Source organism: Lycorma delicatula, chromosome 1 (genome assembly GCF_047948215.1).
Source record: "Lycorma delicatula isolate Av1 chromosome 1, ASM4794821v1, whole genome shotgun sequence".
Classification (NCBI taxonomy): Eukaryota; Metazoa; Arthropoda; class Insecta; order Hemiptera; family Fulgoridae; genus Lycorma; species Lycorma delicatula.
Window position 1 is genome coordinate 326891536 of NC_134455.1, and position 22315 is coordinate 326913850.

At 28.3% G+C, this 22315-nt stretch overlaps 2 protein-coding genes across 2 annotated transcripts in view; one reads left to right on the forward strand and one right to left on the reverse strand.

Annotated features, from left to right (window-relative positions):
* prtp (thioredoxin domain-containing protein pretaporter) overlaps positions 1–6257 on the reverse strand; it is an 82208-nt gene extending 75951 nt beyond the window's left edge. Inside the window, exons 1-3 of the mRNA XM_075382081.1 lie at positions 5867–6257; positions 4618–4767; positions 354–462 (exon numbers count right to left, since the gene is read on the reverse strand). Of these exons, the coding sequence (XP_075238196.1) occupies positions 354–462; positions 4618–4767; positions 5867–6015 (408 nt within the window). The 5' untranslated portion in view covers positions 6016–6257. The remainder of the gene's footprint in view (positions 1–353; positions 463–4617; positions 4768–5866) is intronic.
* Positions 6258–6452: 195 nt separating this feature from the next.
* Positions 6453–22315, forward strand: part of trus (programmed cell death 2 like trus) — a 38592-nt gene continuing 22729 nt past the window's right edge. Inside the window, exons 1-2 of the mRNA XM_075382082.1 lie at positions 6453–6881; positions 20581–20741. Coding sequence (XP_075238197.1) covers positions 6774–6881; positions 20581–20741 — 269 coding nt within the window. The 5' untranslated portion in view covers positions 6453–6773. The remainder of the gene's footprint in view (positions 6882–20580; positions 20742–22315) is intronic.

A 22315-nucleotide genomic window follows, 5' to 3' on the forward strand; every position in this document is an offset into this window, starting at 1 on the left:
CACTGAACGTGAGACAAAAATCATAGAAAAAATTCACAAAAGGGGGCTAAATTAAAACAAAAACTTACAGAATCCAAGTGGATAAAGATAAAAAATCATTCAAAAGATTAAACATTTTTAATTAATAATAGTTTCTACTCAACTGATTTAACTCCTCATAAAACTAGATTAATAATATTTCTGAAACACTGTATGATGTTGGTAGTGTAATAACTACATTATCAAATTTTACTTCTAGTATATGTTAGTTTTACGATTTCATGACTCTTACTTTGTTTTTTAAAGTCCCAAAAGATTTTTCTTCACAAAAAATAAAAAATTATTCAATAATAAAGTGAACAGAATTTAATTACCTCTTTGTCACTTCCCAACTGAACATTGATGAATGTCGTCAAAGATGGCAAATCTCTAGTACCTCTAAACTTGACTCCTACTGTCTTACCTTTGTGAAAAAACAGTAACCTGAAAAAAAATTAGTAGATATACTATCAAGAGGAGCAGTAGTTAACATACAATCCACAAATGAGTTATACATGCATCTGTGGATTACTTATGTGTATATACTCATATGTATTCAAAATACAGAACATAAAAAAGCTACTGTTTAAATACAATTAATTCAAAAATCTAAACTCAAAAAATGTAACCTGATTATTATTCATAAGAATTGATGCATTAAGATAAAAATAGAATTATCAGAAGTAACAAGTGAGCTCTAAATTTTAAAGCATGCTATTTAAATATACCTTAAATCAAGCTGTAAGAAAACTTTGCGAGATACGCTCTTAGGACATGTATTAAAAAAATGTGATGTGGATACCACATGACTTCCTTGTACACCTATTAAATTACATACACACATTTTTTGCTGCACTTCATTTCAACTTATTTCATTTGAAAGTAAGATACAATCCTCCAATTCTTTAATAAAGTGGACAATTACACAATTGCATTGTGGTGGACACCCATAGCATCACATATTCCTGTGGTGTCCGTATCAGCATTTTATATTAGTTTAAATATTAATTTTGTTTCATTTTGCTCAAGTAGAAACATGAGAACATGTTGAATCCATAACCATGGACACATCAGTTCAAATCCAACTTTATATACTTATAATTTTTTTTTTTAATTTAAATACATTGATTTATTGGTTTGGGCAGAGGAACGGAAAAGGAATTTTTCCAGGAAAATGAAAGAGTATTGGAAAATAAGAAAGACTAAACATAAATTACTAATTGGTCCTTCCGGGCCGTAAAAAAAAAAAAATATTGATTTATTAATAATTATTAACCTCTGATTGTAAACATTTTTCAATTTAAATGAAAAGTACTTAAAATTTAATTTCAATAATAACTTTGATTTTTTTTCATATTTCTTTATGTATTGTTATTATTTAATTATTATTAATTGTTTGTTTTTTTTGACAATCAGAGGTTAATATTAATAAATCAATATATTTAAATTTAAAAAAATAAGTTAAAAAAATATATGTATATGAAGTCGGATTCAAACTGATGTGCCTTCCCCTTGTAAGATCCAAATATTTCATTAATTCAAATAATATCTGATTATAACTCTGGAACCAATGAAAATAAGTACCACTTATGATACATCACTGATATGCTCTCAAACAAGAATTTATTACTGCCGTTAAGAAAAGTCCAAAATCCAAATTTATTTAGAGGTCTGACTGTATATACATTTTTGGCCCATTCAATTGAAATCAAAAGGGGAGATGCACAACTGGATGTTACAGCAGTCCTAAACATAAAATTTCAACATCTACAGCTAATCATTTTTGAGTTATGCAAGATACATATGTGCGTAAGTACAGATCTCATGCTGAAACTAGTCAAAATGGATATTTCCATTGAAATCTGAAAACCAAAATTTTTCGCAATTACAATACTTCCTTTATTTCACACAAGGACTTTGTTGTCAAAATGTTAACAACAACATTTGTTCAAACGTTCAATCAGCTTCAAACACGCCAAAACATGTTTTAACAAAATATCTCTTAACATTACTCCCTCCACTTTTTTTTGGGGTCCCTGGATCATGAAGTGTCAAGAAATGCAAAAACTCCATAACCTATTTTTTAACTGATTACTTTCCTTCTTACAGCATAGCTCTAAAATTATGATGTCAGAAAAGTAACATGTTAATATTTCAGAAGTTATATAACATTTTAGAATTTAATGAAAAATCAAAATGACATTTAAATCTGATGGATATCTTTTAATAGTTTTCCATTACTTCTATCTTCATTCTTAGCAACCTTTTTTGGATAATTTTAGATGCCAGCAATTTCTTTGGTCACTAGCAACCAATATGTGTACCGCAGCAGCCAGTGTTATTTAATGTTGTTTGGTAATTTACATGAACTGATTTATTAAATGAGGCTTTGGCATTTTTTACTTTACTTCAATTTCCCAATCACTACTCCACCAGGTCGTAAGAAAGAACCAATGAAAAATCATAAAGTTGTAAGAAATGCAGTTTACCACTATCCCCTCGTCCACTTCTGTTTAGAAGTACAGTTCCTAGTACTGTAGCAGCCTTGTAGTGCAGTTGCTGGTGTAACTGTTTAGTTGATATTGTAAATATTATTGCATAATTCATAAAGATTGTGATTCTTTTCTGTGTAGTTGTTGGTAGATTAATAATAATCTACCTACAATAATCAATAATATAATATTAAAAAAAAATATTGTTAATATAATCAAATCCATATGTTAAGTAGATATTAAAATACACATATACTTAGTATGCAAATGTTTATTTTAATTTAATGAATTCAATTGAAAATTAACATATTCATTAATAATAACAATAAATACATTAATCTTAAATATATGACAGGAAACAAACTTTCAAGAACATTGTGAGTGAGAATCTAGGATAAGTTATTATTATAAGCTAAAACCATAATTCAAGATGAAATACTTAAAAATATACTAATCAGACACACTTTATTATACAAATAAGACAATATACACTAAATATTACACTGAACATATAAATCCATATTAAACCAAAGATAAAATGAAAGTATATATACAAGTTTAACACATAAAATAGAATCAACCTGTACAAATTGCTGTAAAAAAAAAAAACTTATGAAAAAATCAAGCACAACTGGAAGTTTTTCAGAGACAGCAGCACATAAAAACCAAAAATCAACATACTAGAGCATGAAATTTACAAACACACCAAATCTGATGTTATCAACATATAAAATGAACAGTTACAAACAATATTAATGTACTAATTGACCAAATAAATACTTAAATGATTATAATACCATTTCAAGTCTCCAAAATTAACAACAAAGAATGACAACTGTAATATCCAAAAAAAGTAGGGACATTTTAAAAAATAAAAGAGTAATACCTCAGGAAGAACATTAATATTTTTAAAAACTATTAGTTTTCATACATATAATCACTTTTGATCATTCTAATCAATATGTTCTCTTGATGAAGTTTTTTATTTATAAACATGGAAAAGTAGTTTCATTTAAAAAACTCAGTCGGTTCCAGTGAACGGTTGGGGGCTCCAAGGGAGTTTAGGTATACAAAGTTTATATGAAAAGATCCAGAACCAGTGGAGTGTCACTTTTAGAGAACCCCAATTACAGTGGACAAATAAAAGAATCACGAACATGAGGAACACCAAGAAGAAATTGAAGTCACATGAAACTAGCTCAGCTTAGGGGTCGACCCATATATATTGATAAATCAAATGATACAGACAAGACTAATATGGCCCATTGCAAGGAAGACCTGCAAAAACGTGAAGGACTCTAGCTCCTGAAGTCCTTCTGTCCTTCTGTGAGCTAGATCTTCAAGCTCACAGGTATTGTAAAGCACAGAAGATAAAGACCAGCGAGTGAGGAGTCCTCTTGAGCCGTCGTGCAGCCACCTCATGCAGATGGACAACAGTGATGACACATGAGGACTCTAGATCCCCAAGCTTGAAGCCATCCCCTGTAACTAAGTTATGCTTAATTGCGAGTCCGGCCCTGAGGGAGGTGTCCGATGAGATAGGTTTAGTCGGTAGTGTGTGGGCACACATACATACTCTTAATATCATCTTACGGAACCTGTTAGCGAGCCTGACACTTCACCCATAAATGGGATTCCTCCAACTCATCAAAAAGAAAAAAAAGGCTATGAAAAACAATTTGCATTAATTTGAAAGGGAGTTAATTATAATTCTTAAAAACTAAAACATTCAGTTTAAAAAGAGAAAAATGCTGTAGATAACAGTAAAGTACATCTCTTTTGACATGCTACTTTCACAACAACTGAAACATCTCAGGGAGTAATAACAGAAACTGAAGCATGTTAAAGATAAATGTTGATGCCAATGCTACATTCAATAAATTTGGTTCCAACAGATCAAGTTAAGAATTCTAGATCCATCCTGTTAACAAATACTGCATCCCTTTGACAGTTTTTTTATTACGGAAAACAAAGTGAAAATCCTGAAATGATTACCGAACGAAGACTTGGTTTTTTTTTTTTTTACAAGTGACAAGAAGATTTATCACTTATGTTTTATTTTAAATGAAATATCATAAATTAAATTTTTTACATAAAAAATACATACGTCGGATAGCCAGTGATATCATTCAAGGAACACAGTTCTGTACTGATAGTACAATCAACCTTGGCAATAGTTACTTGACTTTTATCATCTTCATTAAGCATTTCAGCTAATTCTTCCCATGTTGGATGCAGTCGTTTACAGTATGTACACCTAAATAACAAACATTTTTATCTCTTAAATATCACTCACTTTATCACATTAACAAATATTTTAGGTTATAAATTTCAAGATTTAGAAAATTCAAAGAAAATATACTTGCTAGAAGCTTTTTTTTATTAATTTCTACATAAAGCAATAAATTATTAATTATAATCAAAGCTGTTCTGAGTCAGCATAGTCTATGAAATACGCATTTTGATGAAGTAAGTAAGCAAATCCATTCTCATCAGAGCAAATGATAAATGGACAGATGATATAATTGCACCACATGATCAGTTACACCATGATTTAGATACAATTCTTAACATACCAAAAATTACCATGTATTCTAGCGTAATAATATGCAATAAAAACTGTTATTAATTAATTACAATAAAATACTTTTAATGTTTATAAATAAATAATATCATTTATTTATTTATAACATGCAAATGCTTAGTTAACGAGAGTTTTTTATAATGAAAAGCATATCTTTACCAGGAATAAAACACAGGAATATTTAAATAACTTACCTAAATTAAGAACTGTTCTGTTCCACATTAATTATTTATTTTACAAATTACTGTTAACTTAATATGTAGCTCAGATAATAAAAAGAAAAGAAAATGTTTTTTCTAATCACTAAAAATATTCATGTTTTTGGTAAAATTGTAAAGATATATTTTATAATTATATATATACACAGTTGATTAGAAACATTGTAACACTAACGAAAAAATAAAATATCAAAATAATTGATTCCAGTAACAGTTTCATTAGGTTTTGGAGTAATAGCATGTTGATTAGATTTTGGTCTAATCAAATTACATAACATTAAGATTAATAGCAGCATTCTTAAAAATAATTTACCTAGATATTTAACATTAATTAATTTATTTAACATTCAACTATGTAACCAGGTACAAAAATGCTATAAAAATACACAAGTTATAGATTTACAGTACACACAAAACGAAATACTTAAGAATGCAAACTAAAAAACCTTAAAAACTAACCAATCGATAATTAACATGATAAAAAATTATCAATAACGTTCAGTTAACCTACTTTATATGCTATAAAAATTTGAAATATCAAAAATATACTCTACCATGGTGCATAAAACATAACAAAATGATTGTTTTTTATAACTTCATCATTGAAATTGTCTTTATGGTAAACTTTAGATTTAATAACTTCTTCATCGGCTGATACAAGGTAAAATAAATTCGCCAAAAAAAAACAGGATAAATAATTCATTTCAGCAGTAAACTTACACGTTATTAAAGAAAAGTTATAACTAATTTTATTATTAACAAGTCAACATAAATATTGTTCGCACGTTAACAAGTGTACACATTAGAAAATAATCAAACCTATCAATGGGTATACTAATTTTAAAGTAAGGCATTAACGAAAATAAACGCATAACACATTAAACTGCCGGTTGAACAGTCGAGTTTTAAAGCACAATTCACCTCTTCATCAAAACGGCAACATTGGTGCACTGTCTTACAATATTTAAACAGATGGTTAACAGCTGATGTAGTAAATGGTTTAGTCAATAAAGACATTAAACTTTTTTTATTTAAAGAAAATTAAAAGTTTATTGAATTTTAAACCTTCTATTTAATTTACTCTATCAATTACATTATAAATATGTAATACAAGTTTAAATTTAAATTCTCATTTGACTTTGACATATTTTGATAGAACAAGTAGGTTAGACTAAAATCGATAAATGCACGTAAGGGGTAGAGATTCTCTTAACACTTTATAAAATTTGAATATTACTCAGAAGATAGAAAAATTTAATTAAATTAGGTTCGATAAAAATTTATTTTTTTGTGAATTCACTTTGAAAACTTTTATTTTGTTATTCAAATTGAAATACGATCTTTGATCATTAGTAAGATGCTTTCAACCCCTACCACTCAGTAATATTTGAAGTTGCAGTCAGCAGCTGTAAAATGTCAAACACATACTGCAATAATTGCATTAGATTTTACCCATAAAGAATGGCGAAACGTTGTAATAAGGTTTTGCTAGGTTTTGAAGATGAAGCTATCACAGACAAATATAAACAGCATCTAGACTTCACCTGTAATAAATTTGGTGGAAAACCAGTAAGTATTTTTTATTATTGTTTTTAAAATATTGATGACTTAACTGCATTGCAGTTTAGAACTGTTAAATAGTTGATGTAAGGTATATTTTTTCAACATTTATTGCTACTAAATGTTAACTTATTTCTTTATTGAATTACTGTAGAAATAAATACATAATATCATGTGGATGAATCAAGTAATGGTTTTTACACTGGTTGAAAACATTCATTTATCCAGTAATTTCATTATGAATAATTTTTAATTCCAGTTGTAATCTACATTTTTATCAAATTATAAAAATTGTGTAATTTTACATATATTTTCTTTTATAGTATTAGTTGACTCCAAGATTATAAATAGATGCTTTCAGCATTATCTTAGCAGTTTGTTTAATCTTTATTAAACTATGTTTAAGAAAACAAACATATCTGAAATGCAAATATTAAAATTGAATCATTGATAATATTTTTTTATTTAAATTACAGTAAATTAGTTAACATGCATTTTATGCATTTGCAGTACCATAATGAAATTCTGTTTAAAAGTTTTATGTAAGCATAAAAAATTATTTCTAAACTGAATGTGGAACTTTGTTGAGTTTTACATAACATTCTCTAGGCATCTACATCTTTATTTGTATTTTTTTTTTTTTTAGCTATGCAATAAAATTATGTATTATATGCACTTATGTACTTTATATTTGTTTATTGATTATAGTTAATTATTTTTCCCCAATCCAGGTGTACTCGACAGGGTTCGATCATAGTTACATTAATAAACCAATTTGTCATTTTAATATTTTGTTTGAAAGTATTATCAAAATTTATAGTAACAAATCTGCGTCTTGAAGAAATGGTGAAGTATTCTGCTGAAATCCAAAGGAACTCTCTTAGCACTGCCAAGTAGAACCAAGGAACATTGTAATTAAGTCTGTTTAGTTTGAAATGTTGGAAAAAGTTAGTTAAGATATTAGTATTGTTCTTTATGCTGGGTAGATTTACATTCAGTTATTCTGTATAAGTTCAGAGCTAAATACAAAAACCCAAATTAGTAGAAAAAGAATACAGAAAAGGAGTAGTTAAAAGGGATAGGCTACCTAAAGGAATTCCAGCACTATTCAAAGAACCACAGATAAATGATAGCTTCCCTTGATAGTGATAACCCATCTTAGCCCAACCCCTCATAGATCAATCCATTTTTACTTTAGATCAGACTAATCAACAATTTTGACCTCCTGACATACATACCGTAACAAAATTTACTTTTCCTCTGAAGACTGAAGTACATTTTAAGGCTTCCTTAAAGAGACCCCTTCTATTCTTTAGTGTACCGGTAAATGCCTATAATTTATTAAAATTCTAAATCATAAAAAGGAAGTAACATATTTCACTCATAACATCTGAAATAATATTTAAATCAGATTTTGTTTATTGTGTTGATCTAAATTTGTAAGCTCCAAAATCTGTACTTCACCCATCTTTATTTACTTTATTACATAAATAGCAAACCTTCTTGATGATGATAATGATTATTATTATTATTATGTTCATAGGTATACTAAATAGATGAACTGTCTGTTATTTGTAAAAATTATGATTTTGAAAATCATGAAATAATCTCTTTATGGAATATAAACTTCACTTTTTTTTAGATTCTTCTTCATTAAAAGATTAATAGAATCAATTCCAAAAACCTTTGTTTTAATTTAAGAAATTAATAATTTTGAGAATTAATTTATTGTTTTTATTTAACAAAAAAAAAATTATTATTGTTAGTAAAATGTACAAAGAAAGGAAATTTTTTTGCTATCAATGTATAATCATTAAATGGATTACATTTAATATGAAAAGATAATTTTTTTCTTCTAGTGATTGTATTACCAAAGTTGTTTGCTTATATTCTGGTTCATGAAGCATGTAAAATGTGAGGTAAGTAACCTAGATTGTATAAAGGTAGACAATGATAATTTTCAGGTTTCTGCTTCTTCCTAAACTATAATTGTAAATGCTTTTTAAATTCAAAACATCAATTTGATAATTATAAATAATTAAATTTATTGTTGCTCTAGGATATCTGATTTAAAAAAATAAAATTGATGTCCTTTATGTTAAAAGAAAATTAATTTCTGTTATATCACTTCAGTTAATGACACCGGTTGTAACATGAATTTTTCAAATCGTTATTTATTGAGAGTGGTCTGAACTACTAAAATTACTAAAGCAGTGATTTTAATGTAGATATTTTATAAATAATTAAACTATGCAGCAGTTTATTAATGTTGTAAATTTCAATGGTTGTAAATTGAATTTTTCACAGTTTACCAAAATTACTTTATACACCTCTTATCTGATTATATATATAATCAGATAAAAGGTTAAAAAATAAAGAATAAACAGAATACAGATATGACCAACCAGCAGTTATTATAAAATAAACCCCAAAACCAGAACATAAGAAAAAGAATAAACCATAAATAAATCCAACTATAAAAACCTTACTTATGATTAATATTAATCTTTCTTGCAATGAGTTTTGCTATCATATATATATATATATATATATATATATATATATATATATATATATACAGGTGATTCAAAGAAATGGGAAATTTAAAAAATTAAATAACGTTAATGAAAATGAATTTTATTTCATGTAAATGTACAAATGTTGCCATTTTAGGATACATACATTTTAGTTTATTTTTTTAAAGATGACATCTTCCAGGTGACCTCCTCTTCTACGTAAACACTCACGAAGTCTCTTCGTTAAATTGTTCATGGTTTGACGTAACATCTCAACTGGAATTTCCGCAATTGCTTCTCGGATCTTTGCCTTCAGTTCTTCCGTTGTAGCAGGTCTACTGTGGAACACTTTGCTTTTAAGGTGACCCCACAAAAAGTAATCGCAAGCTGAGAGATCAGGCGATCTGGGAGGCCATCTAATGTCACCATTTCATGAAATGACACGTTGTCCAAACAATCAGCGTACAGCTGCCATCGATATTCGTGCAGTATGTGATGTTGCTCCGTCTTGTTGAAACCAGGCTGTGTTAAGAATCGGTGGAGATCTCTTTTGTTGTATCACAACAAAGGTTTCAAGCATGGCTCTATAATGAGCCGACGTCACTGTAATCGCAAGACCGTTGTCATCCTCAAAAAAATAAGGGCATATAACACCGTAAGATGACATAGCACACCACACGGTCACTTTCTGGCTGTCCAACGGATGCTGGTGTAGCTGCGTAGGATTTTCTTGTGCCCAGTATCTGAAATTTTGCTTGTTAACAAATCCATTGAGGTGGAAATGCGCTTCGTCTGACATTACAGTTTGTGAACAAACTCTTCGTTATCATTTATCTTCTGAAGCATTACATTACAGAATTGTGCTCGCACAACTGCATCGTTCGGTTTCAGTTCCTGGACGATCTGCAACTTGTATGGATGGAATTGCAAGTCCTTCACTAACATTCTTCGAACACTTGAACTATGCAATTGTAAAGATGCTGAGAGACGACGGATTGATCGATGTGAACTTCGTGTGACAGCATCTTGTAAAGCTTGAACATTCTGTGGTGTACAGACGGTTCGTTCACGGCCTGGAGGTTTCTTTTCCATTGCCAAACCAGTTTCCTCAAAATTAGATATCCATGTTTAAATTGCATGTGCTGATGGAACACGGTCGTGCCATCCCAGATTAAAATGACGTCGAAATTCTCTACGTGCTCCCTCCACACTGTCATTGTTTTTGTAAAACGCTTTGATAGCAAATGCACGTTGCGCACCACTCCAAGGATCCATGCCAACTAAATGGCAGGTTAGGTTAGAGAGGCTGGCGCCCCTTATCAAGTGGTACCAATCGCTCACGGCTACCAACACAACTTTCAAAATTTCCCCTTTCTTTGAATCACCGTGTACATGTGTAACATATAATATTAATATTATATGTATAATTATAATATAATATATATATATATATATGATTATAATTATAATGTCATATGTATATACATACATATAAACACATAGATGTGTTCTAATAATAAGAGACATGTTCTACTAACATTGTTACTAATTTAAAGTATTTCAGTGATATTTCTTTTAGTGTGGAGGGTACCCTTTCTGACCATAAATGTTCTGTTCTTATTCATACCACATATGGCTAAGTATATCCAAATTATTAAAAAAAGGGTACCTACCTATGTATTAGCCTGTCTACCAATAAATTACAAACTTTTGGGTTGTTGTTATAATCACCCGATATAACCGTTAGATTACCATTTTTTTAACCATTTATATTTATTTAATTTATAAATATAATTTAACCTACACTTGCTTCGCTTACTAACCTTGACTAATCAACATAGTAATGTTTTGAGTATTTAAATAATAAATTCAGTAATTTTTTTTTAACCTCCAAGGACCACCATTAGGTATTGCTTCAGAGGTGAGATGAATGGTTTGTAGTGTGTGTGAAAATGCCATGCCTGAGCAGGATTTGAACCCGGGACCTCCGGATGAAAGGCCAAGAGCTACCACTTGCACCATGGAGGCTGGCTATTATTTAAATAATCAAAACATTACTGTTAATTAGTCAAGATTAGTGAGTGTAGGTTAAATTTGGTTCATTTATTTTTATACTTATAAGCAATAATGATTATATTTTTAATATGTAAAATATGTTAATAATCCTGTAATATTGAAGTATTTTCAAAGTTATGAGACCATTATGGGTTTGGTCAACGGGCTAATACATAAGTACAAAAAGAGTTATCAAAAGATAATTTTTAATGATACACAGAAACAGTTATTGTTTTTCAAAAACTAATTGTATATATGCTATTGTATATATTCATGTAGGTTGTGTTCTGTAGAGAGTTACAATGCACTTTTTTTCCAAAAATGTTAATTGATTTTTATCAGGTTGTTTCAATAATAGGTAGTAATATAACCCAATTAAATTACCCAGGAAATAAAAAAATCAAGCAAAAAAGATAATTAAGGAATTCAATATAAACAAAAATGGGGGCTTTTTCTAACATAAATGATGCAAAATATTTTAATTAGGTGATAGCTAATGCCAAACACTTTTCCAAAGATAATCTGTTAGATAATTCTAAGTGTAAATCTAAGGCAACTTGGACAGTTCTTTAAGTTGAACATGGTAAACTAAAGAAAAAAAGAAACTGCTGACACCTCATAGTGGTTTAACAAACTATGTTTTAAGTGTAATTAAAAGGAAAGATCACAATTGGACCGGAAAATATGTGGAAACTACAAAATCCATTTTCATACCTTAAGGAGTGGTTTAAAGAGAAAAAAACAAGTTATTGTTCATAGAATGTTTGAAATTATCATGTGCTAAATTCAAAGGTTCTATATTTCCATAAATTGGATTGTGTTTTCGGCCTTAGTGTTGAGTGGTGAAGAACTTACTTTTAAGTTTATTATCTAAAGGGATTATCCATGGTAAGTTTCATGTTTTTAACTTACCTAGTTTTGCCTCCTTATTCAACCACTTTTTAATATGGGTTTTTTTATTAGGGTAGCTGATACATATTTTCCAAATGTCTCATTTGAACTAGGTACTCTTTTGAGTACCAAATTTCAACTATGTAACTATTATTATTCAGGAATAGAAAGAAGTAATTATGAGTGATTCAGTGATGATGCTTTTCCAGTTTAAAAAACTGATACAAAATAAGTATCAGACTTCACTCCATTCAGGAAATAGGAGAATTAATGATAAATCAGTTATTGAAAACTTTTTCAATCATGTTTGAATTGACATTATTACAATTACAAAAGTGCTATTTTACCAGATACCCTCAATTCAAAAATTATTCAGGGTCAAAAATTGTGGTTTTAAGACTGCCTTAAAAGAAAATTCCATCCACTCTTATATTCCTACAATTTCAAAGTATTTGAAGGACCCATTTCTTCTAAATTGTTTTATATTTAGATAAAGGATAGTATTGAAAATTTCAGGTTTGTTTTAAGAACAATTTTTGCTCTTTAAATTTTTTTTAAATAACCAGTAATTTGGAATCAGAAGAACTGTGTCATTAATTTGCTACTTCAACTATAACTATATAGTATATAGCTACTTCAACTATAACTATAACATTGTTGTTAAGATGATTATGTATTAACCTTGTCTATTAACCTAGACACATGATTACTGATTACTGTGAGACACTGACCACACCTCCATTCTTGGCCCCCTCTTATTTATAATCTACATAACAGCCTTCCTTTAGGTACTCCATCTGGTCTGATATTACATGCTGATGACTCTACAGTAATCATTCAATGTAAATCGATTGATGATTTGCTACTCTTAGTTAAATCAGCTGTAGGTAATCTTAAGTGTTGATTATGATCAAATGAATAACAACTCAAATGGTTAAATGAAAAACAGTCAATTCTGGAATGAATTTTAAAAATTGCTTTCCTTAATGTGCAATCAGGTTATGAAAAATAATAAATTTAAATTCCTAATAAACCACACCTGCAAATTAATTATTTGGTCTTCTAAAATCTACTAGAAGCTACTTCATTTCAGTGAGAAGTATTGTTAGATAATAATTTAAGATTTTAATTTTGTATTCACTTAATTTTTACATTCAAAAATGTATAAATAAATTAAACTTTTAAATTATCTTCTTTCCTTATTATCCAGAAATTCATCATTTGAAATATATTAAGTAATTTATCACATTTGTATTAAACTGGTTTCTGATATGGCATTGGTGTACTGAAATCTGTGTATACCATTTTTCTTTTTAATCTTAAGAGAAAATAATTAGAATATTAATCCATTCCCATTTTATGACATGATCCAGAACTCTTTTCAGGAAATATTTTCACTTTCATAGTTGAAATGTCTTAGAACTATTGTACCTGGTGTCTTGAAATTATGATAAATTTGAAGACAGTTTATTTAATTACTGCTGTAATTAAAAGGGATGGGAAAATTCTCATTTGTGTGGTAAAGGGACAGGCTGGAGGAAAATTCCACCTCACAAAAAAATTATCTCTTTACAACAGAATTTAAATTGATAACATTGAACTTGAAAATCAAGAGTTGATGTTCTGCACATTTACCAATGATGAGGCTATTACTGATGGACAGGAAACACACAGCTCTTTTATAAGTATAGGAACATATCAAGTGAATAGGAAAAGGAAACTGAAGCAAAATAATTTGGTTAACTTGAGACCTTTTTTAAGTAAGATGGAACATCAAGCCAGGTCTGATAAAAGGGGATTGTGGTGGTGACTTATTATCAGTTGCTAGTAAATTGTGGAAAAATAAAAAGATGAAGCTTGTGAAAAGACCAAGTCAGTGAGTAGTAATAGGGAAAATAAATTGTTGAAAATTGCTTTTCAGAATATTATTTTCTTAATGTTTTGTTTAATTTAAAAAATTCAAATGTAACATTATTGTGTTTTCAGTCTGTTTGTTGTGTGAAATATGACTAGATAAGAATGTAATTGTCATTCTGAGTTATTTAGGTGATTACAGCTTTTATTACTGGAAGGCTAGCTGTAAGGAGTGGAAGTAGAGGTGGTTTAATCTGTTTATTAAGAGTATATTTAAAAATGTATCAGTTATAGTAAATTGAAATGGTTGGCAATTCTTAAAAACTTATTATTAAAGACAAAGATTGTAAAAAGCTAAGAAATTAGTTAAGTGTTAAGAGATTGTAGAAGGAACAAATTTGATAGTCTATTTATCAATTTGTTTATTTTGGCTAAAAGAGGTTATAAAAAAAAATTAGCTACTGTGAAAAAATTACAATGAAAAGCTTAATTAGATCACAATTTAGGAACATTAAAGATCACAAACATTTGTAAGAGTTGTTAATTTGATTCAAACCAGAGAGAATTAATTACGTTAATTTTGAGAAGTAGAAATCATAATGTTACATTATATATTCAAAATGTAATTTGATTTAACAAATCATTGTTTTTAATGATCTAAAAAGTATTTTGAGGTTTCATATCCACATTTAGATGATCCACTTTAATAGAATGCTTCTAAAAAGTAGTAAATCAGCCAAATCTCCTGGATAGGATAGTAATGAGTCATTCAGATACCTTACACCTGCTTGGATCAAATTCCTTTTGAGTTTGTATAATTAAATGTGGTGCTAGGAAGTTGTACCTAAAAACTGGGATTTAATTACATTAATATATCTCAATACAAAAAAGGGGGATATTTTCTACTTCTCAAAGTCATAGCGGCACTATGATAGTAATTGAATTCTGACATTATTTACACAATTATTAAGAAACAACATGGTTGAAAAATAATGGTATTATTCTGGGGGAGTAAGTGGTTTTCAGTCTAATGGAGGCTGTGCAGATGTACAGCCTTACCTTAGATGGTACGTACCTTATCATTTGTTATTAATTTGCAGTTGAGATTGAAAATGCCTGAAATGTTTGTGATTTTTATTGATTTCTAGAAAATATTTTGTATAATGACACATGATAAATTACAGGTTATGAAATATTATTTGATAATGGTATAAATCCAAAGTACATTCATAATACTAAAAATATAATAAGAAATAAAATAACAGTTGTGCAAAAATCCTTCTTGAAAAGGGGAATATTAATTTAACCCTTTCAATGTAACTAGAGGTGTTTTGCAGGTGGGAAAAATCTAAGCTTTTATATTTTTATATAATAAATATTTGATCATACCAAGTTAAATTTACTTCTAATTAGGGAGCACTGACCAACTTACACCTTAAAGACTTGCACATTCTATGAGGAAGTGTTTCAAAATATATTTTGATGTTAAATATCTAAAAGAATTGTAGCTCTCTGAGTTAAACTTAAATTTACTTCCCATGGTAAACTTTACTAATTGCCAATTGTGTCTAAATTATCAATTACAATTTATCAGTAGTAAGACCAAGAAAAAGTTCCTTAATATTTATATTTATAAATATAAATATAATTTATATTTAATATATAAGTGATATTGTTAAATTTTTTAGGAGGAAGCAAGTGGAATGAGTATTAATTGTAAACTGGCTATTTTAATGATATTTACAGAAGATATTTTGCAATTTAAACAATCTACTCTTACAGACTAGTGTATTTGTAATAGTCTTAAGGTTAATGTTTTAAAAACAGTTGTAATGCCATAACTAAATTTTATGATTCACAATAAATTTACTTATAATAATCAGCTACTACGATTAGTTGAGTCGTTTATCTACTTAGACATGCCACTGTCATAATCAGGAAAATTCAGAAGGGCTTTTGATTACTTTGTTAACAAGAGAAAAACTATTACACCTAGAGTTATGAAGGTTTTGTCACTATAAATCTGGTAGTTGGGATTATAAAGTGTATGTCTTTAATTTCTTAATAAAGTCTGGATTGCATTCTTCTGAAGTCTGGGTGTGCAATTATTGTGAAGATTTGAAAAAAGAACAGCAGAACCTTTATTTTAAATATTCATTGCCCTTGCCACCAAATTATTTTCTCTGTTTAGAAACAGATAGTCTGCATCTAAAACCCAGTCTTTTCAGTAAAATGGTTAGATACTGGAAAGATATTGAATCTTATCAAAGAATACTAATATCCTGTTCAACTGAGTCTAGATTTGAAAAGTGTAGTATTGGGGCTTCACATTTGTGAGACTCAGATCCAGGAGTATTAACAGAAATCTGTTAGATATAAAAATAGCATTGAAGAATATTATACTATGCAGAGATGTGGAGAATATTATAAACTTGGGCTTTAATGCTCATTATAGATTAATAAATATGTTAAGTATTAAAGTCTTTTCTTGATCTTACTGCTAATTGATAAAATTGTGATTGATAATTTAGGCATGTTTGACAATTAGTAAATTTACCATGGGAAGAAAATTTAAGTTTTACTCAAAAAACTATATTCTTCACATCAAAATATATCTTGAAACACTTTTTCATAGAATTTATGCCTAATTTAAGTCTTTAAGGTGTAGGTTTTTCAGTGCTCCCTAATAAGAAACAGATTCCATTTGGTATTTCAAACTAAGGATCAGTTTAATGCATTATATAATTTTTTGCTGCAATTACTTATAGACAGGCAGAAATTATTCAAAGAAATATTATTCAGTAATTAATTGTTGTTATGATATAAACATAACTGGGTACAAATGTACCCAAATTTATTTTATTTTTTCTTAGATAAGTACCACTATGTTATCCAACTTTTGTGCTGTGCTGTCAAGCATGCTGTATTGTGTTATGTATATCACTGTCTAATTAGTCAAATTTATTTTATTTCATATCGTTATAGCTAATTGCTTATAAAATTCCAGTAGTAAAATAATTATCTTCTAAATTAAACATTAACAAAATAGATAAATTTCTGTAAAAAAAATAACAATAATAAATTTTTTTAAATTATATGAAATAAAAAAAATTACAATTCATCAATATAATATGGTTGATATAATTTGCAATATACACCTATATTTTTAAATACAAAATACTAAATATTTCTTTACATTTAGAAATAGAATTATCAACTATGTATCAAATTGTTGATGTTTTTTTTTTAAGTCAGTGAACTAGCTTCTTTCATACACAAAGATAGTTTATTAAAATTGTTAAATCTTTGAAATAGTATCCAAAGTTTTTTACAACTATTGTGTTAGATACTATTTACAATGCAGAGTATAACATACAATGTTATATTAGCATAAAGTAAATAAAATTTTGTATGTTTTTACATGCTTTTCTTTAACTTACAATGGTTGAACTATCTCCTCAGATCTTGCAACCTTAATTAAACTCATTTCCCGATGTCATATAATAGTGAAACTTTACAGTGATACTGTAAGTCAGGTGGCAGTACAAAATGTCATTTATAATTTCACACATTTCTGTTTTATTTATATAGAACATTTATATATAAGTGGGAGATGCAAGGGGAACATCTGGAAAATGGAAACTGAATTGATAAGATATAGCTATCAATCTGACTGATTTTGACTATCGATTCAGATTGAATAGATCAGGTGATTGTTGAAGCAGATTTTAATATAGTGGTGTAAATTTACCTTCTAAAATTTATGTACACCAATCAACTGATTTAGGTTATAAATAACTGGTATCATTTAAAATAATGAAATGAATACTTCAGGTTATGATATAGAATAAAACAGCATATAGGTATTTATTTGTTTGATAAAGAATTAGAACAACTAAAAGTAAAAACTTCTTATCAGTTTAAATTCTTATACAATTAAAAAAAGTGGTAAAATTAATGCTTTACAAAGAGATTTTATAACTTAGGAGGATTTAATTTGTTCAAATATGATTTCAAACAACCCTGTTCTTAGAGGAAATAAAAAAGTAGAATATAATTCCTCAGACATTATTTTAAAAGAAGTCTAAAGACACCGAATCTTGTCTGATATGTAGGAAAATTCTACAATGATAAAGAGACAGCAATGCAGGCAAAAGAGATGTTTAGAGAAAGTGCCTTGAAAAGATCAAGAAAAGAAAGCAAATGAAGATAAAGAAACCAAGGTGGCAAGATTGGATATTCATATTAATGCAAAGTGCAATTAAGAGCGACCGAAACACCAGAACAGCATGAAGTTCGATTGGCACAATATTGAATCCCAATATCGTGCAACAGAGACACCTCAAGACCGCGAAGCTCGCTTGGAAAGTCACAAGATGACACAAGAACATAAAATTAATTTAGAACATAGGGGTCAACAACGTCAATTGAATGCTGATCTAACAGCATTCGACAGTGCAATCAGCACGTTTTGTGATAGCATCTGTGAAATTTGTACAAAACGATACTATCCTAACCAAATTTTAACATGTCGATTTGCAGCAACAAAACTGTCATATCTGCCAAACGAATTAAACCAAAAAGATTAGTTGCTACTTTTTCATCGCTGTAAAAAAATTCACCTATCTTCAACCAGAACCAATATCAAACGTGACTCAAATACACTCGCATTAAGAACAACTGTTACTATCACGCATAATATCATTCGTCAAGGTCACCAAATTTCATTGTTTATACGGGCAGTTGGATTCAAAGGACAAGCAATTCTTTTCGCATAGGACATTTTGAAGTCAGCGAGAAATTACCATGTGTGCTACCTAGGTTGGCAGAAGATGCAGGAATTGTGGTCGTTATAGAATATTTTGAAAATTTAAGCAAAACACAAGAGTTTTTAATATCTCGTACACCCCATGCGTTACGTTTGTTGATCAAAAGCACTCCACTGTATCGTGATGTTATCATTGATTACAAGGCCCAGTTCAACTAGCAAGCATTGGTTAGAATCACTGTAAAAATAAAAACCAATGATGTCAATAATGAGCTGCAACAAACAATTTTCTACATTATAATTAATGAAGTTTCCAGAATTTTGAGGGCATTGTGGCATCAAGCAAATTACATATAACAATTTCATTTAATTATGACTAAAAAGTAGAAAATAAAAATAAAGTTTAATAACAAACTTTTCTTCAAAAAATAAATAACTAAAACAAAAAAAAAGTTTCTACTAAAAAGTAAATAAATAATTTTGTTTAAAAATAACATTTTTAAACAAAATTATAACATTATAACACATGACTAAAATAGACAATGTTTTTAATTATGCAAAATGGAAATTTTTTTAAAAGTTATTTCTTTGAAAACAAAATTGTTACCTTTTTAGTGCCAATTGCTTTTTTTTTAAATCATGTTTTAATTTTTTTTTTTTGTTTTTTTAGTAATTATCCCCTTTCATTAATTTTTCTTATTCTATACTGTATTTAGTTTGTTATTATTTAATGTTTCATCCAACTCGATTGCAAAAAGTATAATATTAAAAGTATAACTTATAAGCAGTAAAGTATTATTTTTTTAAGCAATAAAGAACTAAGTTTTTCTGGTGCAGCTTAATTCACCTAGATCCTGTTTACAGCCAATTCAGTTATTCACATCAGTATTCCTCACAGAAGAGAATACTTGTTGGGATATCAGTTACAGATTCTGAAATAATGAAACCTAGGATAAAATTGGAAACCATTGACAATCTTTGAAAACCTCAATGAAGTCCAAAAAATAAAATAAAAGAAGAAAATTTAGACCTTTTAGACCTACTTCATCCAACCTCTATGTATGTACAAACATATTTGTACTCATTCATTGAATGTCATATATTTACCTGAAGTAAATATATGACCTATTTTTTGAAAATAGTAAACAGAAAACTATCTACTATTATTTATTATGTAAGCTACAAACACCATAGCAAGTATAATAATTTTGCCATGATTTCTTATAATTTTTCATGTAGTAGTTTAATTTAGTATTAAACATACTAAAGTAGACGTTTTTGTATCATACTTATACTATTTAACCTAATTTATTTCATCAATTTTTACTATTAATTTAGTTCATTTATATTACTTTTCTGCATTTTGGCCTTATTTTCAAACTACATTTATTTTCAGTAAAACTAGATTTGATTGAACCCTGAAGTTAATTTGTATTGGTAACAATTAAATGGTGGAGTTAGATAATTCATTTATATAAGTCATGCTATCATCCTCTAGTAGATCGATGCCAGGAATTGCATCTTGACTCTAAAATTCTACTAAATCTCTCCTGCCTTAGGCTAAGCTCAGGAAAGACAAACAGAAAAAATAATTAATTTTCTCTCATGACATATTTGATTACAGGATTGGCCGACTGGTGAAAATTATAAAAATCCTAACTGCCAGCTTTGTGGACTCAGTCTTCCTCTTATTCTTCAGATTTATGCTCCTGTTGAAAATCCATTTCATAGAACTCTTTATATCTTTGCTTGCATTAATCCAAACTGTTGGAATCAAAAAGGAAGGTATGCTACTAATAAAGTGAAGTTGTAAACCAATATTATATGTATTTGTTTGTACTGTTTAATATTATTATTTGAGTAATTAAATAAACACTTAATTGAAAATCAATTATAAAATAAAAAATTTTATTTTTTATGTTATCAGTAACAAAACGAAATAAAATATAAATCACTACTGCTGAAAACTCATGATCACAAGAAAGTATATGTACCCATATATTTTTCTTTCTTGCTTATATGATATGGATAATTAAACTGTGATATTCTGTGTTTAATTTTTTTTCTATTTTCACTTTCTTTTGTATTAAGTTTGCTATTACATTGTAATATTCATCCCTCTTTGTTTTATTTGAATCTTTGCACCATGTAATAAAACATTTGTGTTGAAGACAGAAATGTAACAGAAGTATTTTATGAATAGAATCTTTCGGGAATTTTATAAATTATATCTTTTGATAAAAATTTTTATTCAGATCATTGTATATTCACATCGTACAATATTCATTGTATGGATCATATCCGGAATGGTGAAGTGTACTAAATCCTGTTGATAAAAAAAGAATTGTACAATGTGTGCAACAGTTATACATGATGCATCATTTTCATGTGCAATTTATTGAATAAAGTGATAGTGAAACATAGTTTTCAATAACTGCTCTTTTTGAGATATCAGCAACCAAATTTACAAAAAAATCACAAAATGTAATGAAACAAGGGAAAACAATCTCTATAAATATTCTAACTGTATTTTACCAAATTACATTCAACATCATACTTATAACAAATTTCTGTTTAAAAAAAAACTCAAGCATTATTAAAATCATCCAAACATTATTCAGTAACTTAGCAGTATTGAAGAAAATTACAAATAATTTGCAACATTATTATAAAATGGTAACTATCACATGTCAGTGATCACATACCACTTTAGGCTAGGTGATATTTTTTATATATAAATAAAATGAAATTCAACCTTACCAACAATTCATCCGTGTTCTCTTTTCTAGCACTTTTGGTCATTCGACCATCCTCAGGAAACATTATTCTTCAATTTGAGATCATTAAAATTAAAGTATGTAGAATGTAAATTTATAAAATGTTAAAATCACAACAACTGGTCATCTTAGTACAAAGTTAGTCATCTCTGTTATTATTAAAACAATAAATTAATCAATGAACAAACAAGATCCGAGGACAATATTTTAGTCAAACAAACAATTAATAATTATCAAGGTACCTAAATTGTCTCCCTCCAACCTCTAATTTTCATAACAACTGCGTTCTTCTTACATAACAGACATGACTAACTTTATACTATGATGACCAGTTGTTGTCAACTGGTCATCATAGTATTTATATATATTATATTTATAATATATATAAATAATATTATATACCAACTGTGCTATGCTTAGAAAACTTAGATGATATTTATTTGAAGCAGTATAATAAAATGGATAGAGATTTACAAGACTTGGGTTTATGTTTTTTTGTCTCTAAATGATGTAATCAAATAAATTTTAGAAGCAATCCTTTCTATAATAAATGTTCAAAGTGCTTACAGATACAGCATGGTA